The sequence below is a fragment of the Phyllostomus discolor genome, chromosome 3 (genome assembly GCF_004126475.2).
Source record: "Phyllostomus discolor isolate MPI-MPIP mPhyDis1 chromosome 3, mPhyDis1.pri.v3, whole genome shotgun sequence".
NCBI classification, from domain to species: Eukaryota; Metazoa; Chordata; class Mammalia; order Chiroptera; family Phyllostomidae; genus Phyllostomus; species Phyllostomus discolor.
Window position 1 is genome coordinate 20,175,645 of NC_040905.2, and position 13,690 is coordinate 20,189,334.

The following is a 13,690-nucleotide window of genomic DNA, read 5'->3' on the forward strand; positions in this document are numbered from 1 at the left end:
GCATTTGGGCAGTTGGTATTCGATTACTCCTGGTGCTTACTGCTCCCTGAGGATATTCATTATGATCTTGGGCAGCTCTAATATGTCTTTGTTATATTTATTTGAAATAATAATTAGATTGCATTCTCCTGATGTAACACCCGCTTCACATGAGGGTCATTATCAAATCAAAGCCAGCTTGCATGTTCTTCTGTCTCCTTCCTTCAGTCTGCATATTCTTAGTTATTTCAAGCACTTCCCATAACCATTTGAATCAAGTCTTTTTATAACCCTGGTTGCTTTCCTTGTCTCTTGGCAAGATTCTAATATACAGAAAATGTCTACAGTCTGGTCCCCTTTAAATACACCAACCATATGCCTTAAAATGTTATGAACGTTTATCCTACACCCTAATTATACCCTTCAATAGTGTTCAATACCCATAGGATCATGTTCTACCACCTTCATATAATTTATGAGGCACTCCTTGATCTAAATCACTTTTTTTCATGCTATTGTATTCTAGATATTTTTTTCCATAATTCCCAAAAAGCTATAGTCAGCTTCGCACACAAACTCTACAGCTTTGCTATTGATATTGAGGTTTCCTGAAATATCTTTCTTCTTCTCCTCCCTCTATCTTCCTCACTCTGCTCCTCCATAATTACTTCAGTCTACTACTATCAGCCAAACATCATGAGCAGGAAGGTTTGTCTGAAATAATAGCTGTGAAATAAGTGTCTTTTCTTTGCACCCAGTTATGTCTTGCTTGTTCCTCCAGCAGGTGTTGAAATCTTCTGTTGATATGTGTCTGCCCAATGAGACTCTTCATTGGGGGGATTGTACTTTATTGATTTTTATATGTCTCAGTCCTGTATGGTGTCTAGAACACTGTGGACATTATACAATTGAGTACAATCTACACCAATATTCTTTGAGTCACTAATGTTATAGTCACTAAAGAGACTCAGTAGCAATTTTCTTCTTAATTTAGGCATGAGTCCAATTGACTAAAGATGTAGATACTAGGAAAAAGATGCTTTCTTTTTTAGAAAAGGAGATTATGTGATAGAATTAAACCCATTATATCCTATACTCCTGACTTTCACATGTGTCTTAACTTCATTGAGGATTTTTGAGAACCTCCCTATGAGACAGGGTACAACATTGAAATAATAAGACAACAATGCATTTTCACCCCTCAGATCAACAAGAGTCTTATCAAAGGCAGATTAACAGCATTAGTAATACCCGGATTGTATAACACTCAGCAAACTTCTAGTTCAGAAATCAGCTACTAACAAATATTGACAAGTTAAGAGTTATAACTCTTATCTATAAAGGAAAAGTTGTTTTGATTTAGCACCGAAATGTTATGGAACTGCCCTAGTTTCAAATAACCAGTCTGTCAAAACAAAATACATTGTCTTTTTTAAATGCATATCTTAACTAACTTCCCATGATGAATGAATAGATCACTTTCTCAGCCTGGGGGTTTATGGGTTGATTATGATGGTTTCATCTGCTTTCAGCCCCTGTTTGTAATGGCCTTGCCTTGATGCAGCCAGCCAGAATAATAATGATAAATATATGATGCATTGAGCCTTTTGGTTAACAGAGCCCTTTCATTTAAAATGTTTATTTAAAATTGGTAATAGTATATGATGATAATTATAAGGACAATTGATAAGCTGGTTCAAATATCAGCTCTAAAACTTTCTAGTTATGTGAATTTGAACAAATTTCTTAATGTTTCTGTGCTTCATTTAATCATATATAAAATGGGAAAATTAATAATACCCATTTGGGGGCCTTTGTAAATATATATGCATATATTTGCATATTAAGTAAATTTATGTAAACATTTGGACATATCTAACACATGGTAAGATTTTAAATTATTTATTATTCTGATTGAAATATGCTTGAAAATAATTATAACCTTATATATCACTATATTTCTATTGTTACCCAAGATTTATATAAAATCAATTTCTGTGGGTTTTTTTTAGAGATTTTAGTCCAGTTGCTTTACACACATGCACACAAAAAGCAAAACTGGTTATCACCAAAAAGGTTAGTTAATAAAGAAGATAAGAAGACAGTATTAGCCAAGGTCACTGGTTTTTAGAAAGGTGTTTGGATATACAAAGCAATAAAACAACAATGGCCCTTTCACATATATTTGAGGAAAATATTTTTGTGCAATAACCCATTGTCAGCTAAAAAATTTCCCCTCAGTTTCCATAATGTGATTTTTTTTTCTGTCTGTGAAAACAAAGATTCTACTTCTGCTCTGGCCAAAGTCCTTTGTAGCTGTTTCCAAATGCCTCCCTCACCCCCATCAAAGCCACCATTAATGTATTTTTTTTACTGCTTGAAAAAGTTTTAATATTCAGCAGGTTAAGGAAACCCATGGTCAGCTTTTGAATTTCAGTCTCTGCTGAGCTTTCAAGGTGTCAGGACCCTAAAATAATATGAACAGCAGGGGTACTAAATCTTTCATTATTTCTAGTTTCCCCTTGAGCATACTGACTTTGCAATAAAGAAGCTGTCATTTACACTCTTCTTTATTGCAAGATAGGTAATAGCTACAGGGAGAAAAAAAAAGGGAACTGTGTCAAGTAAGCCTGACTGCCATTATGATTAATGTGTAATCATTGCACATTTGCATCTACTCTTTTCATATACAGGTACTTCATAGATTGGAAGAGTGATGGGGACAGCTACTTTACAATAAATGGAACTGAAGGAACCATCGCCACTAAAGAATTGCTAGACAGAGAAATCACTGCGCAGTATAATTTCTCCATAATTGCGAGTAAAGTTAGTAAGTATGGCATGGATGGAATCAATGTTATACTGCAGCTTTTGGATTTAACACACTTAAACGAGTCCCTGTTGAAGTGTTTTTCATTTTTGGACTGACAGCTAAGTGGTCTCCCGGGGAAACTCAGGAACCTGTTCCTCTTGTTCATAGCATAAGTCCAGGGAAATGATGACAGCTGCCAGTCCCTGTTTGCAGGATTGCACGCATATCTAAGTCCTGCACTGCACTGTGTGACCTCATCGTTTCCTGCACTGTACCCTCGGCAATCCACGGGAGTTCCAACCCTGTTCCGCATCTGGCCCCCTGTATTATTGGGAGTTTTGCTGGCCAGGGATGAGGACATAATTATAATATAAAATCATCTGTTCTGGAACATTTTTTAAAAGATTTTATATATTTATTTTTAGAGAAGGAAGGGAGAGAGAGAGAGAGAGAGAGAGCCATCAATGTGCAGTTGCTGGGGGTCATGGCCTGCAACCTAGGCATGTGTCTTGACTGGGAATCGAACCTGCGATGCCTGGTTCACAGCCCGCATTCAATCCACTGAGCTATGCCAACCAGGGCAAAATTGAACATTTTTAAAATTATCCCTCTTCTCTCTAGTTTTATTAGAGTGTGATTTTTAAATGAGTGTCACTGTGGAATATACAGGAGTTTTAAGTACACTTCTTCAAGGAGTCACTCAGGATCTACAGGGTGGTTAAGAATGATTCCTTGTGCTGGTTTTTGCATGGTCCAGAGGACAGTCCTCTTGACAGAGTGACTACAGGTCTTATTTGTTTGGCTGGACAATCAAGGATATTATGACAACTCCCTAAAGTAACAGATTAGGGGGTAGTGGTGACATATGGCTGTCAACAGAGTTGTTCCTAACAAGACTGTACTTTTCCAGTCTTTCTGCTTACGGTCTCTCAAAAGATTTGTGGAAATCCCTTCTGAGTATTTTTCATTTTGTTTCCTTCTTATTTCATTGTGTGCATCTGGTATAAACATGTCGGCAGCTAATTTCACCTCTCAACGTGAGGGAACAGCTAACTGCAAATGTTTCTGTTTCAGGGGTTTTTGATCAATCTCATCTCGGTGGGGAGTAAATAAGAAACAGTTTTGTTTATCTTCAACAACTGCTTCCAAACATGATTAGTCAGACACCTATTCCCAGACCTTAATGAAATCTTTAGCTAATGTCTTAACGTTTAGGTTATTCTGATTACTAAAGGTAAGCTTCATATAAATGTAAATGTATCTTCCACAGTTTGCATTGGAACAATGGTGTGTCACGTGAGAAGCGTGACTACCCTGAGGCTACTATACTAGAGAGGTCACAGGTTGGTGGCCATGTTAACCATGGCAGGTCAGCCTAGACTTCCAAGTATAACCCGCCAGTGTTTTAGATATGTGAGTGAAACTTGGAACCTCTTGCCCAGGCACCTTGCTAGCTGAACACCACGGCATGCCTCTGTCAATACCATGTGGAATGAATACACACTCAGCCAAATCCTGCCCAAATTCTTACCCACAAAATTGTAAGAAATGCAAAATATGTAATTATTTCAAGCAACTACGTTGTGTAGCCATTTGCTGTTACAAGGCAATAGATTACTGCAGAACTCAGTGGCACTGTCAACTGAAACTATGGGTCCTTGCTTATGGGGGTACAGAGTCTGTAGTCTGTTGGAGAGGAAGAGGGAAATAAAAATGCACAGTTCTTTCTTATCTTCCTCCATATAGTCTTTGGTTGCCACTGCATCCATGACCAAAGTGCATTGGCAATAAATTGGTTGCCCAAACACTGTCTTCTCCTGTGATTTTTATAGTTATTTAATGGTGCGGGTGGTCTAACATCTCATCTGCATAGGACATTGATGTGGGTGCCCAGCCAGTGGGAGGCCTTACAGCTTCTTCATTCCAGGGCTCTCTTCACCATCAGACAACCTTCCTTGGTGATTTAATGGCATAATCTCTCAATTTCACCTTCTTTGTGCTGTACTATCTTAACCCTGAGGAAATTCACACATCTTTGTCATGCTAAGTAGGCACATTACAGGCGACTCTTCTCCTACATCTTTTGTCCTGCCCTCCTAGCTCAGTCAGGCTCTGGGCACGGATGATCCAGCCTGCTGTCTGAGCAGAGATATGTGAACAGAATGCTGGTCTCCCCTGTGGAGTTCCTCCCACCCTCATTCTCTTTGTTTCCCTGAAGTCTCCTTTCACACTTGGTGTCTCTCTTCCCTCCAATACTATATCCCATTATAGTTACATATATTATTCAGCATTCCTTTTAAGCTATCTTTCTATTCTTTCATTCACCCAGAATTTTGGAGACAGCTTAACCATGTTGCCTGTAGAAAATCAGCTTGAGTTTCCTACAATGTTTGGGAATGTAGAGGAAATGAGTTGTCTAAGTTATTGAGCAAAGGACCTCTGCAAACCATGTCACATTCAGTCTAATGGCATAGACACAGTAAGTGACAAGTGACCAGAGGCCATCTCCTCAAATAACTTCTATTCTTTAAAGAAATATTGCTCATAGATTATCAATTAGAATACTCTTTGATCTAAACTAAACCTCCTTATAAATGCACACACAACACTTGTGCATGTTTTTTGAAGTAGGAGGAGGAGGAGGCTCTGTACCTGCAGTCGAGAGTCTGCAGATAGTGCATGGGCTACCCGTATTGTACCTCTGAGTGGCCTTTTCCTCGCCAGTGGCTCCGCAGACCACCCAGACCATCATCACACTGTGAGGAGACTTGCAGTAGCAGGTGTGGCGCCAACTCTCAGTGTCCTGATCTTCAACCATTTGGAAAATGGAAGGAGATTATGGACTCTTAACAGTGGAAGTAAGTGTCATAGATCCTCAAAAACTTACATTATTCAAACTTAGGAAATGCTGTTTTAAAAAATATCAATATAATTAGGGCACATGCTGGCTCTGCCACACTACCCTGCTGACTATAGTATTACTCAAGTGAGAATTAGGAAACTCGAGTGTATGGAGTGTCATAAATTATGCTGGCCCTGCTGGGGCATGTGCAGGACTGTAACTTCGACACATAATCTACACATAATCTATGTATATACAACATATGAGTGATGGCAGGCTAATATTTCTAAAATATCTACCTCCTGCTTGCCTATTTCAGTATTTTAGTGCCCTTAGGAAGTCTGCTGGGGTAAATGCAATATATCTCTGTGAAAAATAAAGAGGCTAAACACAGTTCTCCTGGTAAAGATTCAGCAATAAGGACAGCTTATCATGGGCTTTGTTTTTCTTGAACTCACAAAGTTTAAAAGTAAACTTTATTCATGTTCTATTGCATAACCCTATCTTCATGGATTAAACTGGCCAGCTGAGCAGAAAACTATCATCATACTGAATGACAGAGAAATAAATAGTGCATAGTAGCCCTGTCAGGAAGAACAAAGTTGTGAAAGTGGAGCTTGCTGCCGATTGCACTGGTGTACGTTTGGCCCTGACTCCTCCAAAAACTCTCAGGCGAAATGAAATGGGACAGTGATTAAACAACTTCCAATCAGTTAAAAATCAGTCATTAATCAGTGTTGCTCTAGTTGGAGGTCCAAATAATTTTATTAGACTTCTAATAATTTTTTTATGCATTACTGCATTGCTGTTTTTATTATATTAATCTTGAAACTTTTTAGAGAGATAGAAGCTCCAAAAACTGACTTCATTCAAACTATCAGAAACAACCAGAACAGGAACAGAATCACAGATATGGAGATCATTTGGAGGGTTATCAGCTGGGAGGGAGAAAGAGGAGAATGAGGGGACAGGTGCAGGGATTAAGAAGCATGATTGGTGGGTACAAAATAGACAAGGGAATGTTAAGAATAGCATAGGAAATGGAGAAGCCAAATAACTTATATGGACATGAACTAAAGGAGGGGATTACTAGAGTGAAGGGAGATACTGGGTGGAGGGGGGCAATGGGGGAAACAATTGGGACAACTCTAGTGTCATAATTCATAAAATAAATTAAAAAAATAAATTTTCAACATGTAAATATTTTTTTCTTTCTTTTATGGGAGGTTGCTATAACTAATATCTTTAGGGAAAATAACTAAAAATAACTACATTAAAACTCTAGAATATATTTTTTATAATTATAATATAAACTGATGGTACCAGAGAGAATTCTTTTCTTTGTCATCTAATTATCTGAATGACAATAGATTGTTTCCACTCATTGTGGAGTAAGTCTAACATCAGTGAATTGACTTACTAATTACTATATTTGAGGAATATTGTGTGTGTGTGTGTGTGTGTGTGTATAATTTTGTACCAGATTAGTCTCAAGCTATAAGAGTTCCTAATGATTTCATTGTGTAGGATCCTATTTGATAATTTCTCTATATATTGAAAGATTTTGTGTACCTACACTGTGTCTTTTCCCACCTGCTGATTACATTTGGGGGCTATGCCTTCCCAGTGCCCATGACATCCAGAAGATCCTTCACAGCGTGAGCATGGAGGTAGATGAGGACAGGCTCAACAAGGTCATCAATGAGCCTAGCAGAAAAAAAAATCATTGAAGACGTCATTACCCGTGCCCATTCTTGGGCTGTGGCCTTCTCAGCCAGATGTGCAGAGGGACATGGAAGAAGGAGGAGTTGATGACAACATGGGATTTTGCTAGTTTGAATATAGTCTTACTCCTCTGAAAAAAATGATAATATGTTATTTCTGACATCACTGGTATCACTTTGCCACATTTTATTCAGTAGATGCAAGCCACTAGATCCAGACCTCACTTAAGGGCACGGAGTTACAGGGAGGTAACTCGTGTGTTCATCCAGAAGTGGAGGTTGTTGGGAGCCATTTCAGAAGGTGGCCTAGCACATTAGCTCTTGGCAACTTGACAAGTCACTCTAACTAAACTTGTAGAGTGTTTAGAGTCCATATCACCTGGCCACAATATACTATGAGAAATACAACAGCCTGGCTGAATTCATTAGTTAAACAATGAAAACATAAAGTGCTGTAAGAGAGAAAATAATTAAAATAATTTTTGGAGGCAAGGCCTAGGCCACAGAAGAACTGTTATAGGGTGTTGTCGTTAAAAGATGGAAAAGAAATTGTAAGAGTGGAAAGGAGGGTATTCTGGGTTAAAGAGGCATCGTGAGTAATGACATGGAGGTATCCAAGTGTTGAGAACAGAAAAAAGGAAGCCTGAGATCTATACTCTTAGCAACTTGCAAATATATGACACACTATGACTAGTTTATTTATTTTTGAGGTACATGCTACATATAACATAATACTAGTTGCAGATGCAGAATGTAATGATTCAATATCTGTACATATTGCAAAACGATCACCACAATAAGCCCAGTTAATATCCATCAGTTGTAACTATGTTACAATTTTTTTCTTGAAATCACTTTTAATATCTGCTCTTTTAGCAACTTTTAAATATGCATGATATGCTATTAAATATAGTTATGTCATATATTACATCCTAGGACTTATTTTATTACTGGAATTTTGTACCTTCTGACCACTTTTACCCATTTCCCCCACCCCTCATCTTTGGTATCCACTTCATAATATCTACAGATATTAAATCATTATGTTGCATATCTGAAATTCATATATGTTTCATGTCAATTATATTTCAATTTGAGAAAGTAAAAAAAAAAATTCCTGAGGCTTTATCAAAGACTTAAATGCCTCAGTGAGAATTTGCAAAAGTTTTTCAGCCTATCTTTTTTAAAATTGTTTTATTGTTGTTTAAGTATAGTTGTCTGCATTTATCCCCCACCTTTTCACAACCCCCGACAGCCATTCCCACCTCCCTCAATTGCTTCCACCACCACCCTTGGTTTTGTCCATGCGTCCTTTATAGTTGTTCCTGAAAACTCTTCCCCCCTTCTTTTTCATGAACCTATCTTTATCCTTGCTGTTTTAAATATGTGTCCCCAGCTTAACATGATATCCAAAAAGACATATCACTTCTCCAAATTATGGATTTGGAAGGTAGTTAGTTCTTGGACCTGCATTCCCTTAAGCTAGCACTGGCTAGCTTACATGGTATCTGCCTGGGTGCCTGTGGTTAACCTCACCAGGATAAAGAAACAAGGGTGAGTCTATATTCTTTGAGGTGTTTAAGCAGCACACATTCCTCCCTCATTTGGCTAGTTTTTTCCCCCCAAATTATCATAATTCCTCTGCACTTTAATTGAGAATAAGAATGTTTGAATTGGCCCTGTTTTCTCTATGACTGTTCTTCAACTTCTCAACCATGGTCACCTGCATAAGAATAACCCAGGACAGTTTTTAAAGGACAGATTCTGGGACTTCATTCAAGACATATTAAATCAGAATTTCAGGGGATGCTGCTAAGAAATCTTCATTTTAAACAAGCTCCTTACCTCATTCTAATAGGCACCAATTTTGGAACCTACATTCCAAATTCTCTAATGCCATAAAGATGAGCATTGATTGTGGAAAGAAAAACAGTGGAATCAGTCATCATGAATAGTTACATTTACTCAGAGTATAGTTGACCTTTGAGGACTAAATATAACCATTGGTTTCAATCCTAAATTAAAGTTATTCTCCTCCTTCTATTGTTCAAATAATGGTCTGTCTCTTATTGTTCATGAGTGCCTTGCTTTACATGTATGAATTTGGGTAGTTTATGTATTGTTCTGTAATTTCTTGCTTTCCCCCCCCAAATAACTATGCAAAACTATCTTGTATCTTCAAGGGAAAGTTAAGTTTGATTTATACTACTGTTGGCAACATTTTTAGTAGTACTGTAAGACTAATACTTTCAAGAGAGAATCACTTCATTTACATAATTTATATAATTGTAAAGGTTCATACCATTTCATAAAGTTTTTCACTGTGTCATTCACATGGAAATAATAATCATTAACACCACCATAATGATCAACTTAATTTAGAAATAATACCATTTTTCCTCACTATTAAATGCTGTGTAAATACAATGGGATTCAAATTTATGTTGTAATGCTTTATATTTCATTTTATACTTTCAACTGCTATGGTATACAGCCATAGTCAAGCTGCTAACAGTCTTTTAAATCAGCATAATTGCTCCATCTGAATCATGTACACAACAGTAATGCTAGTCTTATTTTTTCTTAATTACTATCCAATTTCCTCAGGAAATTAACCTACATGATGAGCTTTTCACCTGAAGGTTGAAATTTGGATTAAAAAAGGATGGATATATGCAGTAAATTCCTTTTAACATCATCCCATGCCAAAAATGGAATGCAAAAATGGACAACATTTTTACATGGAAAATATTATTTTCCTGACATCACACACTATATTTTACTCCATCTATGAGTAAAATAAATGATCTGAAAATAATAACCTTCTGAAGTGTCTTTGATGCCCTTGGTCTACCATACTCTGGGACATGTGAATAAGTGTGCGTTTATGAGTCAATTGTGAGTAGCTCTGCACTACCGTGAAAAAAGATAATGTTATGTCTTAACAATATGTCATGACATTTATTTATTTTTCAAGAAATTTATATTTATCATGAATATAAATGTATCAGTGATGTTTTACCACTTATTTATTTATTTCTCATTACATATTAAACACCATCCTTTGTGTTCAGGGCATAAGGTTTACAAAGAATAGAAATGTTCTTCAAATGGGCTTACAGTCTAATGGGCATCAAATGAAGTCAATCGGCGATAAGAATACCATGGTACAATGTTAACATGTAAAAAAAGCAAATAAGGCCATTATGAGTTCACACAGAAGCGTACTAGGGAAATCCTTAAGAAGAACGCAGCATCTAAACTGAAAACTAAAATATTAGAATGAAATAGTGAAAGAATGTTAAAAAGGTATGCTAAGTGACAGAAATGGAATATGGCAATCTCCAGAAGTGGAAGAAAGCATAGAATCCTGAAAGAAATATAAATGAATGTAATGTAGGGGGAGAATGAGAGTGGTTGAAAGGTAAAATTCTTCTACTTCTCATTCTATTTCTGTATTTCTGTGTCTGTTCTCTCTCTATACTTATCTCCCCTAGGTCATTCCTCCCCACTAAGAAAGAGAATACAAATAAGAAATATGAAAAATTTGTTGCTTTTCTTTCCCAGAGTGTCCTGATGTTTTCATTTGAACCTGAAGTAATTAAGGAAATACAGAAGAGATATTCAACGACAGAACTTGATTTGACTGGTGTTTCTGGAAATGCATTCTGGTTGCAAAGTGGTGAAAGGATTGGAGGGAAAAAGGATAGGAGGATGGTAGAAACATAGAAAGATTTTGTAGCAATTTAAGAAAAAAAACTTGCATGTATGAAATCATAACAGGGAGGATAAAAAGAAATAGAGACATTTAGAGAAAGTTAAGAGATGAAATTATAAGAATCGATATCAATTGGATGTGGGAATGAGGTGAATGAGGAGTCACTGTTAGTGGTCAGACTTCCAGACCAACAGCAGGGAAGATAATGGTACCATAAACTACTGTTAGAAACTATAAAAATAGAAGAGATGTATTGCACTAAGACTGTGAGTTGACTTTTGAACAGATTGAATTTGATATTCTTGTTGCCTATCCAAGTAGTCATGTAATCTGTGTGGTCCCTGGTGAAGAAATCAGGAGCAGGTTTAGATTTGATACATACATTTAAGATTAATTAACATAGACTGTAGTGAGTGCATGAGTATGAAAACTGAAAAGCAAGGCAATGATGTGTACCTAAGCCATTTAAAGGTAGAAAAAGGGACAAGTATGAAGATATGGGTGCAAACAAGATGGGAGTGGATGAAAGCGAATAGAGAGACATGTGGGAGATAGAGACGTTTTGATCAACTAATTTAATGAGGAACATAGGAAAAAGGGAAGGATAAAGGCTAAAATGCAGCTTTCTTTGTGCACATGATATTCTCACTGCTGTATCTAATCCACCTTTGTTTCTTCTGTTTTTGAAAGCATTTATTTATTGACATATTCAATTTGCAAGCATCTACGAGGCGTTGTATTAAACTCTGGAAGTTTAAAGATAAACATGATAAAGTTCCTGCTCTCAGGAACTCAGAATATCTCAGGCTTTATGTTGTTGCAAATATTTAAAATCAATGATAGGCTTCCCCTACTATTTTCACTGAAAAAATAGATTGGTGGTATTTTTAAAGATCTCTTTTTCTTTGGAGATCAGTGTTTGTCACCAGTAGCAGAGAACATAATATTTGACTTTAGAATAGATGTATATGAATAATTTAAATCCTTGTTAGGGATTACCTTGTCTGTTATAGATCATATAACATAGCTGAACAGAGTTCTTATTAAACATGGTTTATCGTGTAATTTTAAAGTAGACGGATATAAAGAAGAAAGACGAAGAGAGCTTGTGTTATTTACTCACTGTATCTTGCTCAGTTTGCAGTGTAATTCAGATTTTTGGCATAAAAGGCTAAGATTATATTCTTGGAGTTATTGTAGTTGTAATTTAGTCCACAGTTACAAAATTGAATTTTAACTCCTATAGTTATTCAAAATAAGATGTCATTTTTAAAATAAATAACCCTAATAACTTCAGTATATTTAAACATAAAAGTAAATTGTTGGTACTGTATGGTTTTCAAGACATTTTCAATTATACTTCTCATCGGTTTTTGAAAACATTCTATCGTTTGGTCAGTATTTATCGAGTATCTACTGTGTAAATTTTATTTAGAAAATCCATTACCTTCACTCTCAAGGGCGAAGTTTGCTTCCTTGCATCACAGTGGCTACATTTCAGCGTAAGTGCAACTCGTTGAAAGTAAGTCATCACCATTTACATGGGCAGATCTCAGGCAGCGCCTTCTTGCTCCGTGAGTTAGCTGATACATGTCACAGGGAGGTGGAAAGCACAGTAATGGGACTTCAATTCCAGTCTTGACTCTGACACAAATCACAGGGCAAGGTTATGCCAAAGTTTTTGCACCTATAAATGTTTCATTTATTTATTTTTTCTAAAAACTATTTAATTTTAGAGAGAGGGGAAGGTAAGGAGAAAAAGAGAGTGGGAAACATCATGTGGTTGCCTCTCACACGCCCCCTACTGGGGACCTGGCCTGCAACCCAGGCTTGTGCACTGACTGGGAATTGAACGGCAACCCTTTAGTTTGCAGATCTGTACTCAGTTCACTGAGTCACACCAGCCAGGGTTGTTTTGTTTATTTTTTTTAATCTGTAATTATCAGGAAACTTTGTCAATGAAACCTTACATGGAGTCCCAGTATATTACATCAAGAGAAATGTAATTTCGGGTTTGCTGACTCACCACTCCAGTGTCTTCTCATAAAGCCAGTGTCTTCTCATTGCCCTTTGAGTACTCCCATAATAGCAAGGAGGATGACATGAGAACCACAAGATTATAAAAATTCTAAATTCTTTTTAGACATAAAGTTTATTTTTTTTCTAGGACTTATCAAATGCAATGCTAGCTACTAGTGCATCCATTTCTAAAAGAGATTTCTAAATTCAGGTTCCAAAAATGACCATAACTTTGTGTCTATCCCATCTCACAAGTTTTTCTGGCCATGAGGCCAATGTTTGTTCTATCAGAAGTGAGATCTGTCTTCCCTTCCATTGAATAAGGAAATGGGCTGCTGACTGCACTGACTACCATAGAGAGGTGCTCATATGTGACTGTGTTAGGTCATAAAAACAATAGATTCTATTTGGATTTCTCCTATTGATGAAATGTGTGCCCTGGCATGCCAGCCATCATGCTGTGAGGAAGCTCAGCCTCCATAAGGAGACCATGCATAAGTATCCCTGCCTACATCTCCATCTAGGCCTCTAGGAAACCTCCAGCATCAAGTACCAGGCATGTGAATAAATGAAACAAGATGATTTCAGCTAAAAAA

General features: G+C 36.8%; 1 protein-coding gene across 1 annotated transcript in view; it reads left to right on the top strand.

Annotated features, from left to right (window-relative positions):
• CDH12 (cadherin 12) overlaps window positions 1-13,690 on the top strand; it is a 337,470-nt gene that overhangs the window by 302,458 nt on the left and 21,322 nt on the right. Inside the window, exon 8 of the mRNA XM_028514401.2 lies at window positions 2,673-2,809. Within this exon, the coding sequence (XP_028370202.1) occupies window positions 2,673-2,809 (137 nt within the window). The remainder of the gene's footprint in view (window positions 1-2,672; window positions 2,810-13,690) is intronic.